Source organism: Manacus candei, unplaced genomic scaffold, assembly GCF_025592945.1.
Source record: "Manacus candei isolate 608988 ecotype Guabito, Panama unplaced genomic scaffold, ASM2559294v1 h1tg000009l, whole genome shotgun sequence".
In the NCBI taxonomy this organism is placed as follows: domain Eukaryota; kingdom Metazoa; phylum Chordata; class Aves; order Passeriformes; family Pipridae; genus Manacus; species Manacus candei.
The window spans coordinates 5637741-5656772 of NW_026138057.1; the positions used below are offsets into that span (position 1 = coordinate 5637741).

The window sequence follows — 19032 nt, forward strand, 5'->3', positions numbered from 1 at the left end:
CTACAGTTAATACAAGGTCTCAGCACCAAATGAAAGCATTTAAAAACCCTTGTAATTAAGTAACAGAGAATTTATTCATTTCTTTAGATTTCTCTTCTCCTGCAGCTCCTGAGGTGAAATACACTCCAGGAATGTGTCTGCAGCTTGCTTTTGGTCACTAAATATTCTCGTTTTGGGACCTGTGTTACTGGGAGAACAGTGATCAGGTATTGCCACTGGATTAGATATTTCCAACCCTTGTAATTGAAACCTTCCCTCAGTTCCTCATCCTGTTGATATACATTCGATTCCTCTACAGTCTTCACCCAGACTTGAAACTGCAGACTCTTGTGCCATTGAATCTGCATGAATTCTTGTGTAAAAGTGTTCTCCAACATGTATTGTCCTTTTTCTCCTCTTCTCTTCCTCTTTGCTGCATTTTTAAGCACTAAGTTCCTAATCAAATCCTTAATTTTCCTGCCTTACCTCAGAGTTTCCTCAGTTTTTCAGAGTTCTCCTCCATCCCAGGGAAACTACAGGCAGGTAGCACCATCAGGCAGGGGTTGGTAGAAGATTTTGTCCATGCACAAGTTGATGTAATTGTTAACAGAGACTGAGTAAAGGCAGTCAGGACTTTACCTCCAGCATTGTAGCAGCAATTCACCCACTCTCTCCCCTTCCACAGGTCTCCATGTTATTTTCAGAGCCAATTATTATGCCACAGGCAAAAAACAGGCTGCACAGGTCTTTATGAAGCCAGAATGGAGTCCATGCTCATGGGATAAATGATCACAGCCTCTCCAGGGCACCTGGAAAAGAGTGAGATTCCTCCAAGGGCATGCCGAAGGGATTTCTCTCGGAAGTTTTCTGTTTGGGGAATTTGTCAAAGTATCAGCAATAATATGTGTGTAGGGTGATTGATTCTGCTTCCAGATATAAGTTTGGAAGAAATCAAAAAGCACAAGACCATGCATTTTGTGGAAGGATTTGATTTGGAAGAACTTTTTCTCCCTGTGTTTCTGGGGAATAAACTGCAGCAACTGTTTATTAATGGGCCAACGGTTTATTACTGGAAACCCGAGTTTATTTTTGCAGTGGCCACTTAGGTTAAATAGAAACCCTTGGGAGACAAATCTAACAGGATATACATTTAATATATATATCTCCTGACCATAGAAGACGTGTAAAACTTCCTTTTGCACACAAAGAAACCCTCTGTGTTTTTCCTCTTCAGTCCAAAGGGAATGGAGGATTCCAGCAAACAGCATATACCCAGCAAGGAGAGAGAGCAAGAGGAGTGAGATTTCATGGCTAATCCATAAAACCTAATTTAATAGATTTGGGATTTCATTTGAAAAGGGATCAAGGATTTTTATCTCCAGTTTCCACCTCAGACACGGTGGAAAGCTCTCTGTTTCTGCCATCTGCTCATGGAAGCACAAACCCTGTAGAACTGACCAGGATAGAGGCATCTTGTCACCAAGGTGTTTTCCTTGGAGACCTTGAAGTCATGAAGCACTAAAAGAGCTCAGCACTGGGTGTCTTTCAGGCAGCACTGAACTGAAGGCCTGACTTGCCTGAACTGGGTGGAGGGATGGTTGTGTTGGAAAGGAATTATTGTCCTTGAGCTAAGCAGGGTGAAAATTCCGGGTGCCAACATTGAATGCAGTCTCCAGGTGTCCTGGGTTTACTTGTTCTAAAAAACCAAAGAGGAATTTTTCTTTCCCCTGCTGCATGTGGGGGAGGGATGTTGAAGGGGGAGGACAGTTTTCTGCCTTTCTACCTCCCCAAAGGAGCTGGCTGGCAGAACTACATTCCAGGCTGATACCCCTCGCTGGGGCTGGGGTGGGGGTGGGTGGGAGCTTTTCTCCCCTCCTCTCCTTGGAAAGTGGCACTTCACTTTTTGCCTTGTCGGAGACGGGGGGGGGGGTGTTGGAAAAGCTCTGAGCCCGTTTTGCTCTCGACCTGGTCATGTGGCTGCTCTCCAGCCTCGTCTGGCCTGCGCGCTGCTCTGTCCGCAACCTGAATCTGCTCAGAATTCATCGATGAAAAAGGGGCAGTCCTGACCGCAGCCAGCCGCAGCCAGCATGAGTTTAGTGGGAACGAAAGGGCCCTTCTTTCCCCTTTGCCCTGCCCTGCTGGGTGGGGGGAAATCTCCATTTTCGGCCTCTCCCGCACCCGGGGCCTCAGGGGAGGACAGCCGGGGCCGGCAGCGCCCCCTGCTGGCCGTGCTGAGAATGGTGACAGGGACAGAGCCCCAGTGCCGATCCCGGCAGTGGGGTCTAAAATATGCATCCAACGCCTGTGTGCTCTCACCTAACCTTCCTCTGGGCCCAGGGGAGAAAAACCTTCCCAACTGAGGTCTTCTCCTGCTGTGACCGTGACCCAAAGCTGTGCCATCCGCTTGGCCCTCTGGAGGTGCACAGTTCTCCCTGCTAACTGCAAAGGGAGCCCAGAAAAGGAGTTTTGAGCCCAGATGAGGAGTTTTGAACCCCAAACAATGAGTTTGGCTTGCAGCATCTAATTTTTAGAAGGTCAGTCACAAGCTGCAGTTCCTATCCAACTGCTGGAGCTGCAGAGGACGCCCGAGACTGGGCGAGGTGTTGTTGTGCTGTGACAGCCGTTCTGAGCTGTCTGATCCCTCTCCTTAGGGCACTTCTCAGCTCTTTGTTCCTCAGGCTGTAGATGATGGGGTTGAGCAGGGGGGTGAGGATTCCATAGAGCATGGAAACGATCCTATCCCGCTGAGGTGAGTAGGTGGAGGAAGGGCGCACGTAGGTGCAGATGGTGGTCCCATAGAAAAGGCAAACCACGGTCAGGTGAGAAGCACAGGTGGAGAAGGCTTTGTGCCTGCTCTGGGAGGAGTTTGTGGCCAGGATGGCCAGGAGGATGCAGAGATAAGAGGTGAGAGTGAGCACAAAGGCGCCGCTCCCCAGCACCCCAGCGACTGCCAGAATCACCAGTTCCCTGCTCCAAGTAGACGAGCAGGAGAGGCCCAGCACAGGAGGAATGTCACAGTAATATTGGTCCACTTGGTTGGAGTCACAAAAAGGCAGGGTAAAAACCAAAGAGGTGTGCAGGAGGGAGTTCAAAAACCCTACCAGCCAGGTGCCAATGGCCAGGTGAGCACACAGCTTCATCCTCATGATGTTCGGGTACTTCAGGGGGTGGCATACGGCGACGTAGCGGTCGTAGGCCATGACAGCCAAGAGGAAGATCTCTGTGCCTACCACATGAATGAGGAAAAAGAGCTGGAAGAGGCAGCCCTTGAAGGAAATGCCCTTGTTGTCAAGCAACAAGGCTCCCAGCATCTTGGGCACGGTGATAGTAGGACATAAGATATCCAGCAAGGCTAAGTTGCCCAGGAAGAAGTACATGGGGTTGTGCAGGCGGGTGTCTGTGCTGACAGCAAGGAGGATTGTGATTTGCCTGCCATGGTGGCCAAATAAATGGTCAGGAACAGCACAAAGAGGAGCAAACGGATGTGTGGAGCATCAGAAAGGCCGATGAGAATGAATTCAGACACTGCTGAGAGGTTGTGCCTCTGCATCTTGTCTTTCATTCTGGAAAGGAGACAGAGGTTTCCCTGGAAGAGAGAAAAAGTTGGGACTTAGTCAAATTTGCACCCACCTTCTGAAGAGTGCAAGGGGTCTGTTTTGCAGTTCAAAAACATTTGCAAGCTTGCATTGCCACACTCCAAATCTAAATCTGCCCCACCTCTACCTAGTGTGAAAGGAAAAATGGAGGCATTAAGCTTCAAAGGCATGAATCCAAAATGTTGAATTCTTGCAAGTTGTCATCTCAGCCTGAAGAGTTGAAAGTTGGTTTTACCTTGTCTGAGGTGTCCAGCTTGGTTGGACACAGTTGCAGGCAGGGTGAGTGGTCTTTGAAAGTTGTCAGAGTGAGGAGAGCGGGGTACAGATCCCTAGAAAGCCTTTCAGCATAAATTATTTAGTGATAACAGTGTCCCCAAAGGTGTCTCGTTTATCAGCTGAAACTAAAACTTATTTTTAGAGGAGTAATGCTACCACAGAAGAATTAAATCCCTAATAATCAAGAGAAAAATGTCCCTTCTCATGGCAGAGGGTTGGAACTAGAGGGTCTTGAAGGTCCCTTCCTTCCAAACCATTCTGTGGTTCTATGATTTTGGTTCTTTCAGGTTTATCCAGTGGGATGTAAAAAGGGATCTAATCTGGTATCCAATTCAAGACTTCCCACCTTTCTCTACATTTTGCCCTCTAGACTTCCATAACAGAATTTGTCCTCTTAGGATCTCTCTGGACTTTTCAATTCAAAGAAGACTACATTTGGCATTCAAGGGTCTTCCCATTTGTCCTGCATTGCTTCCTGGAATGTAACTCAGGATTTATGGTAAGGATTTCCATATCAGCTCTATAGGGAGATAAAGCAAAGTTCAGAATAAGTGCCTCCTTTCTGGAGATTAGAGCTTGATTATGGGGCTGTTGGTGTGACTATTGTCCCACGTTCTCATTTGTAAGAGATTTCATTGGTACAGAGATTTAACAGGTGATTATGATATCCCATCCAAGGCAGGCTCCTCTGTGCTCTCATGTTCTCACAGAAGCTTGAGAGGGACCAAAGTCAGAGCTTAAAGTACAGAAGGGAATATTTTAGTCAACAGAAATAAAAGGCAGGTTCTCCAGATGGGGAACTCATCCAGGTGAAATACCACAGAAAGAACCCAGAAATACTCACTACTCCACAGAATTAACGACAGGTAATAGATAGTCCTGAGTATCCCCAGGAAACACAACTCTCCTTTTTCTTCCTTCACCATCGGATTGGAATATCTACATAGGACAGAACAATTCTTTCATTGTGAAGGAAGAGATGAGTCCAGGTTGGGCAGTGTAGCAATATTCACCCAGACCCCCGTGAGCACTGGCAGAAGGGCTGGCTGGGCTGCCAGGGTGAGCACCTCTCCTCTTTAATGAGGTTTATAAACAAGAAGGTGTGTCTGGGGACAAGTGTCTCTGAAGCTTTTTTGGATGTTACCTTAATTGCATGTATGTTTTTTTTTTTTTTTCAGAATGTTGCCCAAGGGGGCTGGAAATGGAAGGAACTCAAATGATCAGCACTGCTTTTGGAGAGCTATCAAAAAATTGGTTCCAGAAAGCATCCCTGCCTTAGTTTATGGGAGAATCACTTCCCATGTGATGTCCAGGACTAGGAACAGGCCTGTTCCTATTGCAGCAATACCTGCCTGTAGTTTCTGCCCTGTTCCCATGAATGACACTGCCTGTCAATCATTTCTCAAGCTTGCTTGCTGTGTTTGCAGGCCGTGACTCTTTCAAAATTAAGGCATCTTCCATGGGACAAGGGGGAACGCTTTTGAACTAAAGGATGAGAGATTTAAGGGACATATTAGGAAGAAGTTCTTCCCTGTGAGGATGAGGAGTTCCTGGCACAAGTTTCCCAGAGAAGCCGTGGCTGCCCCATCCCTGGAAGTTTTCCAGACTAGGTTGGACAGGCCTTGGAGCAACCTGGTCTAGTGGAAAGTGTCCATGCCCATGGCAGGGCACTGGAACACAATGATCTTTAATGTCCCTTCCAACCTCAACCATTCTGGGATTCCCTACATTGGAGTTATCCAAGGGTCTGGAATAAATCCACATGGTCCAGGTCTTTGCCTGTGTGCTGCAGTTGGCCCAAGGACCATAAACCCTCACACTTCCCATGAAGTTTTGCAAGAAAGAATGAAGAGAATAATTTTGTGTTAAAGCCAGAGGCCAGAAAGGGATGCAACAAGGGGATCAATCCCATGCATAGCTGTGAGGAGAAGGAGGGCTGTGCCTTTCCATTTTCCTACACTGGCTTCATGTCACTTCCACTGCCTGGGGCCCAACTTTTCATTGAACAGCCATGAGAGGGCAATACCTCCCACAAAATCAAGGTGCCACTCACCCAGGACTACTTTTTGGACTACTGGCTCTCAGCTCTACATCCAGTACTCCAGTGTGTATTTCCAGGGGTATTTTTAGTTGGGTCAATAGAAGTAGAAAGACAGGATAGTCTTTGGGCTAAGCTTTCTGCCTCAGGGTAAACCAGTCAATAAAAGTCCCACTCGTATTCCTCATCTTGCAATGCCTCCAAGCAGCCTGGAGATCCTTGGGTGGTGTAAAAATGCCTTTAATGTTGCCATCCCATGGGAGCTGCTGGTATGGGCAGCCCAGTGAAAACTCTTTCTGTGTCTTGTTCATCCAAATTGCTCCGTCATTCCAAGCCACTTGGTACAAGGCAATTTGTGAGCTGTGGACTCAAGAAGGAATCCCTGGCTGAGGAGGCACAGTTGAAAGTTCCAGTTCTTACATTCTATTCTATTCTAAAACCAGTTATTAAAAAACAACCCACAAAACACCCCCAAAACAGAGAAAAAAATTCTCTATTTGCAGAATGCAGATGTGCCCCAGTTGATGATATGCTGGATTAGCCCTGTTGCCCTCCCCTCCTGCCACACCAGGACCATCCCCCGTGTAACACAAGCAAAGGGATTTGATTTTAACCATTCTAGGACTACCCAGCCTTGTTAAGCCTTGAGTTTTCCACCTAGAAATGCTTATGGTGAGCCCAGACTGACTGCAGTCCCTTTTCTCTGATGTCCATTTGTGTTTCAGTCCCATGGTCTTGAAACAAAATTGATTAGACGGGGATTTCTTCAGTTGACTTGGCATTTAACAAAAGCATTGTAGAGATCCTAGCAGTTGTCAAGGGAATATTTTTGCCCTTTGAGGCCATTTTCCCCTGTCCTCTGGATGACAGTGAGCTCAGAGCTGCTAATTTCCAGGAGAGAAAGAACTTGTGCTTTTAATGATGCGCGGTGGAGCCAATTTCCAGACGCTTCCAAACTCAACTGCCAAAGTTGCACCTTTGCAATTTGTCAGGCCCAACTTTTTAACAGCACCAACTGGGGCCTTATTAAAGTCATACCAAGATGTTTCCTGGAGAGAAAAATCAATTGCATTGAATTGTTTGTCTTCCCAGAATGGTTTGGGTTGGAAGGGACCTTAAAGCTCGTTCATTCCAACCCCTGCCATGGGAAGGGACACCAAAAAGATGGAATTTTCATTTGGTTTTTTGTTAAAGCTGAGCTGGGAGATGTCATTGGAACACAAAACATGTAGTCCAAAACTGGGTGACCAGTCTCTGGGTGTGATTTCCTGCCTAATTTTATGCCACCTCAACCAGAATTTTATGAAATATGATAAGATTGTATGTGATTTCTATAATATACATTCTGAAATGTCTAATAAAAACTTGATTGGAATTCTTAAAAATTATCACAGGGATACCTTTTAATTTTTTTCTCCATTGAAATTTACCCAATTGACCTGGAGGACATTTTAATATTTCAGCATTTCCCTCTAATACTAAAGAGAAAAACTCCCTTCCAATCCAAACCATTCCATGGTGATCCAATCATGATTCTAAGTAGGAATTCACCATTCAAATGAAGTCTGATTTGCATCAAGATGGGAGATAGGTGGAAATCTCTCTTAAGCAGGAGGATCAGGGACTCCCTGATGCTTCTGATCTTCCTCTTCTTTCTGCTGGTGTGAGAGCAAGGGCTAATTTAAGAGAGGAATTTGAGCCTCCCACTTCCTTTGCAACAATTTAGATTGGATATTGGGAAAACTTTCTTCCTAGAAGGGTTGTCCAGCCCTGGCACAGCTGCCCAGGGCAGTGGTGGAATCACCATCGCTGTGGGATTTAAAAGGCACGTGGATGTGGCACTTGGGGCTGTGGGTTAGTGGTGGCCTTGGCAGTGCTGGGGGAAGGGATGGACTTGCTGGTCTTAGAGGGCTTTTCCAATGTAAATAATTCTGTGATTCTAATTTTGATGGGATGAATCCAATCCTAAATTATTCTGGTTGGTGCAGCCACTGCACTTCCAACCCTGATGGATTTGGTGATGTCATTGCTGCCCTCAGAAATAGAGAAACTTAATTACTGTGAGGTGGAAATGTTGCTTATTAAAAAACACATCACAGAACAAAATCCTACTGCCTTCTCCTTAATCTTCTTCCCCAAACCCTGTTGTTATCTCCCCAGGCAGAATGCTGGATTGGGTCACTCCTTCATAGGATCACAGAATCCCTGGATGGTTTGGATTGGAAGGAACTGTAAAAATCATCCAGTCCCACCCCCTGCCATGGGCAGGAACCACTTCCACTAGCCCAGGTTGCTCCAAGCCCTGTCCAACGTGGTCTTGAACACTTGCAGGGATGGGGCAGCCACAGCTTCTCTGGGCATCCTGTGCCAGGGCCTCACTCCCCTTACAGGGAAGAATTTCCTCCTAACATCCAATTGAAACCCACCCTCTGTCAGTGTGAAGCCATTCCCCTTTGGCCTGTCACTGCATGTTCTGGTCCAAAATCCCTCTCCTTCCTCTAGATTTTGTCTCTTATATGTTTTTAATAATGCACTTCAGTGAGAGAATCAGGACTATGTTCTGAAAGGTTAAAAGAGTTCCCATCCTTATATGTCTGAAGAAAATCCTACAAACAATGTCTGCACTGTCTCTGCCTTCACCTGAGAACATCAGTGTCAGTGGGGGAGTTTGGGGACACTAAGTGCATGTGCCTCTGCCATCTGCTGTCACAGCACAGTAACAACACGGCAGAGAGAGAGGAAATGCTTGTGCTTGATTTATTTATTTGAAACTTATGATCCCACGCAAATGAAACAGTTTAGAAAGTTTTGGTTTTTTCAACGTGGATTTTTAATATTTTAAAAAGTTTCAATTTTTCAACACGGATTTTTAATATGAATATTTATATATGTGTATGTATATATCCACACACCTAATTTGAAGGGTGGAGGCATTAGTCACCAAGCCATCAGTCTGTAGGAACGTCACGCCAGGTGCAGGTCTCAGAAGACGCTGCAGCACTTCCAGAGCCTCTGCATGGATTCCTTCACCTCGTTATTCCTCAGGGTGTAGATGAGGGGGTTCATCAGCGGGGACAAGATGGTGTAGATGACACAGACGTACTTGTCGAAGGGGAAGGTGCAGGGGGGCCTCAGGTAGATGAAGATACAGGGCAGGAAGAAGAGGGTGACGACCAGCAGGTGCGAGGCGCAGGTGGAGAGCGCCTTGCAGTGGCCCTGGGTGAGGCGTCCCTGGAGGGAGAGCAGGAGGAGCGTGTAGGAGGTGAGCAGCAGCAGGAAGCAGCCCAGGGAGATGAGGCCGCTGTTGGAGGCCATGAGCCACTGGGTGAGGTAGATGTCGGCGCAGGCCAGGCGGATGACGGGCTGCACGTCGCAGAAGTAGCTGTCGATGGTGTTGGGGCCGCAGAAGGGGAGCTGGATTGTGAGCCAAGTCTGGGTGATGGAGTGCAGGAACCCCCCTGCCCAGCAGGAGCAGACCAGCAGCCAGCAGGCCCAGCGGCTCATGATGGCCGTGTAGTGCAGGGGCTTGCAGATGGCCGTGTAGCGGTCGTAGGCCATCACGGCCAGGAGGAACATCTCCGAGGAGCCAACAAAGTGCAGGAAGAAGAGCTGGGCGATGCAGCCTTCAAACACAATGGCCTTCCTGCGGGAGAGCAGGTCCACCAGCATCCTGGGAACGGTGACAGAGGTGTAGCAGATATCAAGGAAGGACAGGTTGCAGAGGAGAAAGTACATGGGTGAGGAGAGCTTGGGGTCAGTCCTGACTGTCACAATGATGAGAAGGTTCCCCAGCAGAACCATGGTGTAGGCCAGGAAGAAGATGCTGAAGAAGACGACTTGCAGCTCCTTGGTGTCAGAGAGCCCCAGGAGGATGAATTCAGTCACCTGGGAGAAGTTGCTCCGTGCCATGGCTGCAGCTCAGGCTCCCATGGCACAGGTGTTGGGGGGCAGTCATGGGCTGGCCAGCAGAAGAAGGGAATGTGCTACAGCTCCAAGGGTCATGGATGGTGACAGCAGCGTGCATTTGCTGCTGTTTTTCCTGCTACAGAAAGCACAGTGTCATGTCCTAAATCACAGTGAGCAGCGTTTGCAAAGAGCACTGTCCCCTGCTCCTCTGCCTTCCCGCTCCCGTTTCAGATCTCTGACCCCTCCACACTGACCCTCAGCCCTGAACCCACTGTTTTCCTGCACTGTAGTTGTTGTGACAAATGTGTGCTCCCATTCTGTCAGGGAGGAATCCCAGAATCATGGAATCATTGAGGTTGAAAAGATCTCTGAGATCATGGAGTCCAACCCTTCCCTCAGCACTGCCAAGCCCACCACTCAACCATGTCCCCAAGTGCCACATGCACATGTCACTTCAAACCCTGAAGGGATGGCAATTCCACCACATCCTACTCTCACAGAACAGAGAGCTGGAAAAATGCTACAGTGTCCTTTTATCTGCTGGGAATTGGAAGGGCTAGGATGGAAGTAAATCCTGCCATGCTCAAGCATCTTCTCTACAATATATGGCTCAGGCACGAGATGCTGCATGTTCTTTTCCTAATGGCTCTCCTCTAAATTGAGGAAAGGACTCTCTAGTTAGCTCATCCACTCTGAAACTGGAAATATATGCACAGAAAGCAGGTTCCTCACTGGAAATGCTCTCCCCCGAGCCAGCAGCTGTTTGGAAGCTTGAGTGCTCCCTTAGGCCTGCTGTTATCAGAACACACCCTCCCTCCCAAAATTAGGGTCTCTAACAAAGCAGAAGCTGCAAACCCCTGCCCAGTTTCTCTACCTCTTTATTTTTTAAAGGAATTGTTAAAGTTCTCCAGTAGACAAATACACTCACTGTCTTGGGGAGGTTCAAATGGGACCAGCAGAGGAATGCCCATTTCCATTTACAATCCCACCAGGAAATTCCTTTGCTGCTCATTTGTGCCCAAGAGTTTCTAACTCAGCAAGCAGGAGGTTACTAGCAAGAAACCAGAGTCTGTTTTTCTTGCGTGCCTCTTGCCTTTTGCACTTTCCTCAGGTCTTGCTCTATTTTCTCTCCCTTTCTGGTAGATCTCAGCACAGAATTCAGAATATCTGTCTGCAAATCACAGCATCAGTTTAGGAATGATCCTACTTTTCCCTCCCACTTTCCCATGGGATCAGTAGTTTTCCAGAGCTGCAGAAAGGGTGAAGAGTCTACAGCCACCCTAAGGTTGCACTACACAGAGAGCTCAGAACAGACATCACAGTTGGTGTGTAGCAGCTCTGCCTCCCGGTGTAGTCAAGAAAGAGGAAGAAACACCTTAAAGACACAGCTCAGTTGACCTTTATTCGGTCATTACACCACAGGGAGATGATTTAGCCCATCAAAGATTGTCCCTCTGTCCTTGAGTGCAAATGGAGAGCAGATACCTGCCCCAGGCCAGATGTCTAGGATGCCATCAGCATTAAATAAAGCTGCCTTAAAGGATCCCAATGGCCAACATTTAGCATTTACATGTTTCTGCATATTTTTCAACACTTTACCAAGGATTTCTCTCTGCCTTTCACATAAACAAACACCACCACACACATGTGCTTTAATACACATGGCTGACATGAAGAACATAAGGAAAGGAGAGAAAAAATGCTTCCTACAGTACCCAGTTCCTAAATGTTGCTACATCAACTTTCTGAGCTCCACATTTGTTGCCTGAAAACATTTGAAATCATTCACTCCATGTTCCGAGTTCTTCACCAGACAGGTCAGGGAATTGTTCCACTCTTCTTCCTCCTGCTTGCAATCCTGGCTCTTATTTTACTTGTTGCACCGAAACTTGCTTCAGGTATTTTTCAAGGCAGGTTTTTTTCTTGCCAGGCAGGTTTTACTGTGATGGCATCAATGTCCTGTTTTCTGTCTGTCACTTACACTGAGAGATCCAATGAGGGAACATCTCCAAGGCTTTTGGAAGAGAGCTCTGCATTTCCTCCATCTTCCTTCTCCCTGAAGTCACCCCACCCCAGCACAGCCTATAAATACTCCTGGAACATACTAGGGACTAAACACAGGCAAAAGAGAGTTGGACCTGAGAGAAATGTGTCATTAGCAAACTGCAAGCAGGTCCCTGAGGGCCTTATTAAATAGTTTTGCTGGTTGGGTCCCTTGGTTGGGTCCCAAGTCACTTGAGGACCTTTTGTGAGTGGAGTCCTGGGGGTTGATGAAGAGAGGAGAAAACACCACACACTTCCAAGCACTCACAAGACCTTTGTATGAAACAAAGCCTGAAGTTTCTAGTAATAAAATGGCAAATGTAGGGTTCTACCACTGATCTGTGCATTGAGCCAGTGTGAGGCAGCAGGAAATGTTGCTTGAGATCAGAGAGCTTCAGGGCCAGGACAGGGAGTCCTGGTTTCCCAGGGATAGACTGGATCAATGCCTCACCAGGATGAGATGTAAACATGACCAAATATGAATGTTCACTCCCCAAGTCAAAGGAAGGTCTGGGCAGACCATCATATCTGTGGGGATATCTCACTGAGAACTGTGGCTCAAGTTCAAATCAGATTGAACTGATTCTTCCAGACATGGTGTTAATTGAGAAGAGATCCCCCATCTTTATCTCAGCATTTTTTATTTCAATTTTTTTCTTTCAATTTCTTCCCATAGCCAGCTGAGGATGAGTGAGAGAGGGGCTGTGGGAGTGTTCCAGCAGCCAGCCAAGGAATCAAACCTATGGCATGAATTTTAAAGCCTAGAATCTAGTCTCTGAAAGCATGTAATCTCTAAAAAGAATGAATGTGATTATTGAATTTGAAGGTCATTTCTGCTCCATCTTCAGGGGCTGCTCCTCCAATCCAGAAAGAAAGTCTTATTGACTGCACCCCTGGGTTTAGTTTTACACAGTGAAGATAAACCCTTCCTCTTCTGCCAGTCCTGGTTACCTCTTTGTCTTCCTATTCTGATGGACATATAGAGAAATTCTAACACTTTTTTGTTCATGTAATGATGTTTTACTTCTAATTTTACTGCCATCATAAAGTGCCAAGGACTTGCTGCTGTATTTCATCTCCACGTGTTGCCAATTACTTTTAGGCAAATGAGTATGTTGTCAACTATTTTAAGGACATCTCATTCCTCTGCTTCCCTTTCCAAAATTTTAGGGCCAATAGAAGTTTTTAGAAAATTCATGCCTTGACCACAGCCAGTCAATTTGCAGTAGAAGGGCATTGCCCAGAGTTGTGAGATTCTGGGGTCATTTCTACATTTCTGTACTGGAAATGGCTTGTCCTCCTTGTCCTGTCACTCCAGGCCCTTGTCCAAAGTCCCTGTCCAGCTCTCTTGGAGCCTCTTCAGGCACTGCAAGGGGCTCTAAGGTCTCCCCAGAGCCTTCTCTTCTGCAGGCTGAACACCCCCAGCTGTCCTAGCCTGTCTTCAGAGCAGAGGGGCTCCAACAGACAGATCAACCATGCCTGTGCTCTTTAACCATGCTCAGGCTGCTGCCCTGATAAGGGTCACCTGTGACATCAAATCAGTGTCTCAGGATTCCTTGAAATAAAGTTGATCCAACCAATAATAGCCATAATTTCCTGTTTATTGTACAGGAGTGGTTTTTGGAGGTGGGCATTAATTTGCATGTCTTCCAGTTGTTGGCAGTGGACCTCCTAGTGGAGTATTTGAGCACCCAGGGGCAGGAGGGAGAACAAATCTGAAGGAGACAGCACATTCACCAGAAGATAGCAAATCTATCAAAATGGGAGCATTCACACTGACTCCTGTAGGAAAGCTTTCAGCTCTTACCCTGATGAACATTTTATCATGATACTGATATTGAATCGGAATAGTAATGATTTCACTGGAAATTGCACTGGTAGAGGAAGAAGGAAAGATTCCCCTCCAGTAATTGGCAGCAGCAAATCACCAAACTTCCACCAAATACCAGTTTTTCTTTCCCTCCCCATGATGTCTTAAGCTCCTGTCATCTTACAAACATTGCCGTGTCCTTTCATTTCTCACTCCTCCTCACTGTCCTGCTCCACAACTTTTTCATGCTGTTTTTCACCTCTTGGTTTCTCAGGGTGTAGCTGAAGGGGTTGAGCATGGGTGTGATGATGGTGTAGAAGACAGAGACCACCTTGTCTGCCAGGCAGGTGGCAGAAGGGCACAGGTAGATGAAAATGCAGGGTCCAAAGAACAGGGTGACGGCCATGATGTGGGAAGAGCTTGTGTCGAGAGCTTTGAGCCACCCTTTGGGAGAGTGTGTCCTCAAGGAAAGCAGGATAGCAGTATAGGATACTGCAAGGACAACAAAAGAGCCCAGGGAAATCATGCCACTGCTGACAGCTACGCCGACACTGCTGGTGTAGGTGTCAGCGCAGGTCAGCACCAGACAAGAGTGGACATGGCAGAAATAGTGGTCCAGTCTCTGTCTGAATTCCCCAGTCTGGAAAAAAAAACCAACAACCTGCAAGAGCATCTACAAGAACAAGTATTTCTGTAGCAGAAGCCCAAGACTCTCAGGAGTAAGGAGATCCCAGAGGCAAATGAAGTTTTGTCAGAAATCATCAGTGGACAAGGAGCTCAAATTGTTCTTTGGATAGTTCTTAGGGGAGTGTCTGGAGAGAAGTGTTGGAGTAAAGATGTCTCTTACGTAGGATGTCTCATACATGTCTCATATATATAAATTTTCTATAAATTTGTATAAATTCTGCTTTCTGTCCTAAGCTATTTCTCATCTGCATCCTTATTTCTTATTAACTCGCTCTTACCACTGCACAAAAAAACCCAAAAATCACACCTGTGCTACAGATGCTATCCCTTAGATGCCTGATGAATATAAATTTGAAACAAGAAGTAACACAGGAAATGACTTCAAAAAGTTGGAAAGGTTTGTGGTGAATTCCTCTCTTCCTATCAGTAATTTTTACTGCCACAGTGCAAAGCACAGAAGCAACTTTTTAGCTCAAGTCTGAAGTTTTTCTAAGAATTCTTAACAAAATGTGGAGAAGCCTAATGCTGCTTTCAGTGACACCTTCCATAAACTCTGGAGGAATACTTGCTCAGCAGCACGCAGAAATGAGACCTCCAAAAACCCCATTGGTGTTCACCTCCAAAGCATTTAAAAATTGATTTTTAAATATTTTTAGTATTTTGTGTGTGTGTGTTATTGTGGCAGTTTGAGCCACATTAGAAATCCAAAATCCAACTTCCAGGCTTCCCCCACCCCTTCCCACAATTTATCCCAACACCGAAGAGAAAATCTTTCAGGCCAGAGGCTTCTATAGGGGAAGGGGGAAGCATATGTACATTTTATTTACACAAATAAATACTATACAAGCTAAAAGCAATTATATATTTTAATTTGTGTGTGTGTGTTTGTTATAAAGGACATTTTTGTGTGTTATCCTGACCCTGTCTTGGGCTGGAAACATCTTGTAACCTTCAACCCTACTTAAAGCAAGGAGTTATTTTGGCTACTGGAATAGTTGCTAAACAATTCTTTTTTATTATTATTCTCCCATGAATTTGTGCCTCCAAAGCCCTACATTGGTGACTCCATAATTTTTAACAGTCAGGAAAGTGTCTTTCATTAGATGTGTGATTCTCTATTCGTCTAAAGATGAAAATGAAAGACATGAGGCCGAGCTGAAAGATAGAGGGTAGGGTTGGAAGGATGGCAGCAGGGATGGGAGAAGTAAATAGACTTGTAGGATTCTAGAATATCTGTTTAGGTTGGAAGGGACCTTAAAGACCATCTCGTTCCACCCCCTGCTATGGGCAGGGAGACCTTCCCTTAACCCAGGTTGCTCCAAGCCCCATCCAACCTGGTCTGGAACACTTCAGAAAGGATTTGTTGAGGGGAGAGGGGAAGGGGAGAAGTTTCCTCTCCCATTACTTGCATCAGCAAAGGACTCAACTCCCACATAATATCAGGTTTTTGTGTTTGTTTTTTTAATGGGATGCTCTACCTGGACAACATTTTCAGTCCTTTTGATAGTATTTATTTCAACACTGGTGTTGAGTTTGTGCTCAAGAGGCCCTGGTCTGCACCTGTGCTTGTTGACAAAGAATAGACAGGGAATGCCAGCTCATCACAGAGTTCACAGTGTCTTTCCCCTCAGCAAATAAACCTTTAGTGCCTTCCTAATTAGAGCAGGAGCTCCCAGCAAGCTGTCCTTTAAAGGGCAGGTCGTGAGGAATTGTCACAAAAGAAATCATAGCCAAAGATGCTCGATTTTCTCCGATCTTTTCACAACATGACTATGGTCCTGCACCTTTGCATTTTGGCTTCCCACTTTTCTGCTCCACAGCTTTCTCATGGCACTCTTCACTTCCTGGTTCCTGAGGGTGTAGATGAGAGGGTTCAGCATGGGTGTGATGATGGAGTAGAACACAGCCACGTCTTTGTCCTCCACCAGGTTGCTGGAGGGGCGGATGTAGATGAACGTGCATGGCCCGAAGAACAGGATCACCACGGTGATGTGGGAGCCGCAGGTGGAGAGGGCCTTGTGCCACCCTGCAGCTGTCTGACCTTTCAAGGAAAGCAGGATGACAACATAGGACGAGACCAGGATGGCAAAAGCACTCAGAGTTATCAAGCCACCGTTGACCACCTCGGCAGCGCCCACGGCACGGGTGTCGGCACAGGCCAGGCGGAGCAGGGGGTGGACATCACAGAAGTAGTGATTGATTTTGTTTGGGCCACAGAACGGGAGGCAAATGGTGAGAAGGAGCTGCAGGGTGGAGTGGAAGAAGGCCCCGAGCCACGAGCCCAGCACCATGAGGCCACAGGTGCGGCCGCTCATGAGGGCGGCGTAGTGGAGGGGCCTGCAGATGGCAACGTAGCGGTCGTAGGCCATGGCCGTGAGGAGGAAGATCTCAGCGCAGCCAAAGAAGTGAAACCCAAAGAGCTGGGCCATGCAGCCCACGAAGGAGATGCTTTTACTCCCCCCCAACAGGCCAGCAATCATTTTGGGAGCCGTGGTGGAGGAGTAGCAGATGTCTACAAAGGACAGGTAGCAGAGGAAGAAGTACATGGGCGAGTTGAGGCCCTGGCTGCTGATGACAGTGACCACTATGAGCAGATTTCCTGCCACAGTGATCAGATAGAAAGCCAGAAAGAGCACTGAATATATTTTCTGCAGCCCCTGGTTCTCCGAGAAGCCCAGGAGGATGAATTCCTTCACGCTGCTGGCGTTGTCCATGTTAAGGTGTTGGGGGATATTCGATGCAACACCTGGGAATGTGGAAAAATAAAGGCAAAACAATTCTTCAGGTTTTTTTATGATTAAAAATGAATTCTTGATCAGAAGTACCGTCACACTAAGAAATGTGTAGGATTAGAATTAAGTTTATCAAGAGTGTTTTTTTTTGGTTGGTTGGTTGGTTTTTTATGTTTGTTTGATTTCTGTTGTTGATTTTTGTTTCCTTCCCCCTCTACCTTGCATGAGACTTCAGCCATAGAACCATAGAATCCTGGAGTGGGTTGGAAGGGACCTTCAAGACCATCTCGCTCCAACCTACCTGCCATGGGCAGGGATACCACCCACTCACTCCTTCTGGTATTGGGTCCATCTGATGCAGGCTTTTGCTTTACAATTTCAAAATCAGAAACTCTTGTGCAGGCAAAAAGCTGCTCAACCCATAGGAAATGGAGAAAACCCAAAATTGCTCTCAAAATTGCCCACAAAGGGAAACCTAGAGAGGAAGTTGGGCAACTTTGGGACTTTTCCTCTGCTTCCAGTTGTACTGGCAGGAGGGAAAAGGTATTCAAGAAAGGGGGCAAAATTTAGAGGTCTTCCCTCTAAAAGTATCTTTTAAGGGACGGATTAGAGGTATGTGATATAATGTAGTCAACTGCAATATGAAAGAAATACAATGTGGACTGTTTTAATTTCAAGAAAGGATGAGAACTTGCACCACCTCCTTCTTGCAAGTGTTTTCCCCTAAAATCTCAGGTGGTTAATGGGAAAGAGAATTAAAGAACTTAATTTGGGACTGCAGGACTGGCTCTGGATGTGGTTCTGGGCAAAGAGAGCCGGAGATGGTTCAGTGAAAATTTCTTCTTTGTATTTTCACATTTGTTAAATGAGGGGGGGAAAGAGGAAAGGAAAGCAGAAATAGGAAAGAAAATAGGAAGGAAAAAAGGGAAAGGATGCAGAGAATGTGGAAAACTTACCTTCTCTGTGTTTGAAGATCTAATTGTTTGTGTAAGGGCTGCAAGATTTTATCTCCTCAACCTCTGCCTTTCCTGGGATGAATGAGATAAAGCCCATTCTTTCAAAAAGAGAGAACAGCCTCTGGAAAGCTTGCAGTGCTTGCTTAGGAGGTGCAATAATCCCACCTAATTGAATTTCTTGCTTTCCTGTATCAGCAGGTGTATCTGGATGTTTCCTGCCCACGAGAGCTGCTTTGGAGGCTGCTTGGAGATGGGTGGGCACTGAAGGCTGCACACCCAGCCCAGCAAGCAGAGAGAAGGCTGAGAAGAAAATTGTTTATGTAGCTCTTCTTAAGCATCTCCAAGGAAATCTCCCACCTCAAGGGCTTAATTCCCTGTTTCTGTAGAACTCCTGCAGCCTCTCCAAGGAAATGTCTCCTCTGCAGGGCTCTTGGGGCTGCAGGAGGGAGGTGTGAAGGCTGAATGAGAGGAAGTTGGGAAGGAGGAGAAATTAATCCTGTCCTGGGAGGGGAAGTTTACATCAGATAGTAGGAAAACTTTCTTCACTGAGAGGGTGCTGAAGGGGTTTCAAACTTGTGTGGATGTGGCACTTGGGGCCATGGTTTAGTGGTGGCCTTGGCAGTGCTGGGGGAACTGTTGGACTCGCTGATCTTAGAGGGCTTTTCCAACCTGACTGATTCCAGGATTCCTTGAGCTAACAGGCAATGGATGAGCTGAATATTAAACTGGACAAGCATGTGATGTGACCTAGTCCAGTTAACCATTCCCAGAATCCATCATGAAACCAGGATTTGTGGTTTTCCCAAGTCCCAAGGGGCCCATTGGATCCACTGCTTTGGCTTTATAGTTTTGTGAGAAATAAAACAGGACTTCTAAATCAGGTTTTATTCAAAAAGCAAACCACATCCATCAGGAATCTTCATTAAAAAATAAAAATAAATAAAAAATCAGAGATCTCTAGTAGTAAGTAGAAGAGAGACAGAAGATGGTCACCTCTTGATGACCCTCC

General features: G+C 46.4%; 3 protein-coding genes across 3 annotated transcripts; all 3 read right to left on the reverse strand.

The window, feature by feature from the left end:
- Positions 1–2534: 2534 nt before the first annotated feature.
- Positions 2535–3529, reverse strand: LOC127465819 (olfactory receptor 5V1-like). The gene is given in 2 exon segments (XM_051776351.1): positions 2535–3400; positions 3403–3529. Coding segments are annotated over 2 exon segments (993 nt in total).
- A 5342-nt stretch (positions 3530–8871) lies between these two features.
- On the reverse strand, positions 8872–9798 carry LOC127466232 (olfactory receptor 1509-like). The gene has a single exon (XM_051776849.1). The coding sequence runs from the start codon at positions 9796–9798 to the stop codon at positions 8872–8874; it is 927 nt and encodes a 308-aa protein (XP_051632809.1).
- A 4052-nt stretch (positions 9799–13850) lies between these two features.
- Positions 13851–17113, reverse strand: LOC127465829 (olfactory receptor 4S2-like). Its single transcript, XM_051776363.1, has 2 exons — positions 16107–17113; positions 13851–14140 (listed from the first exon to the last, which is right to left on the reverse strand). Exons 1-2 carry the CDS (start codon positions 17047–17049, stop codon positions 13851–13853), a joined length of 1233 nt encoding a protein of 410 aa, XP_051632323.1. The 5' UTR covers positions 17050–17113.
- Between the last annotated feature and the right edge of the window lie 1919 nt (positions 17114–19032).

Excerpts from the sequence above, each read along its gene's own strand:
- LOC127466232 (XM_051776849.1), bottom strand. The coding sequence starts at position 9,798 with ATGGCACGGAGCAACTTCTCCCAGGTGACTGAATTCATCCTCCTGGGG.
- LOC127465829 (XM_051776363.1), bottom strand. The coding sequence starts at position 17,049 with ATGGACAACGCCAGCAGCGTGAAGGAATTCATCCTCCTGGGCTTCTCG. Across the intron at positions 14,141-16,106 it reads TGCAAAGGTGCAGGACCATA|TATCCTATACTGCTATCCTG; the intron begins GTCATGTTGTGA and ends TTGTCCTTGCAG.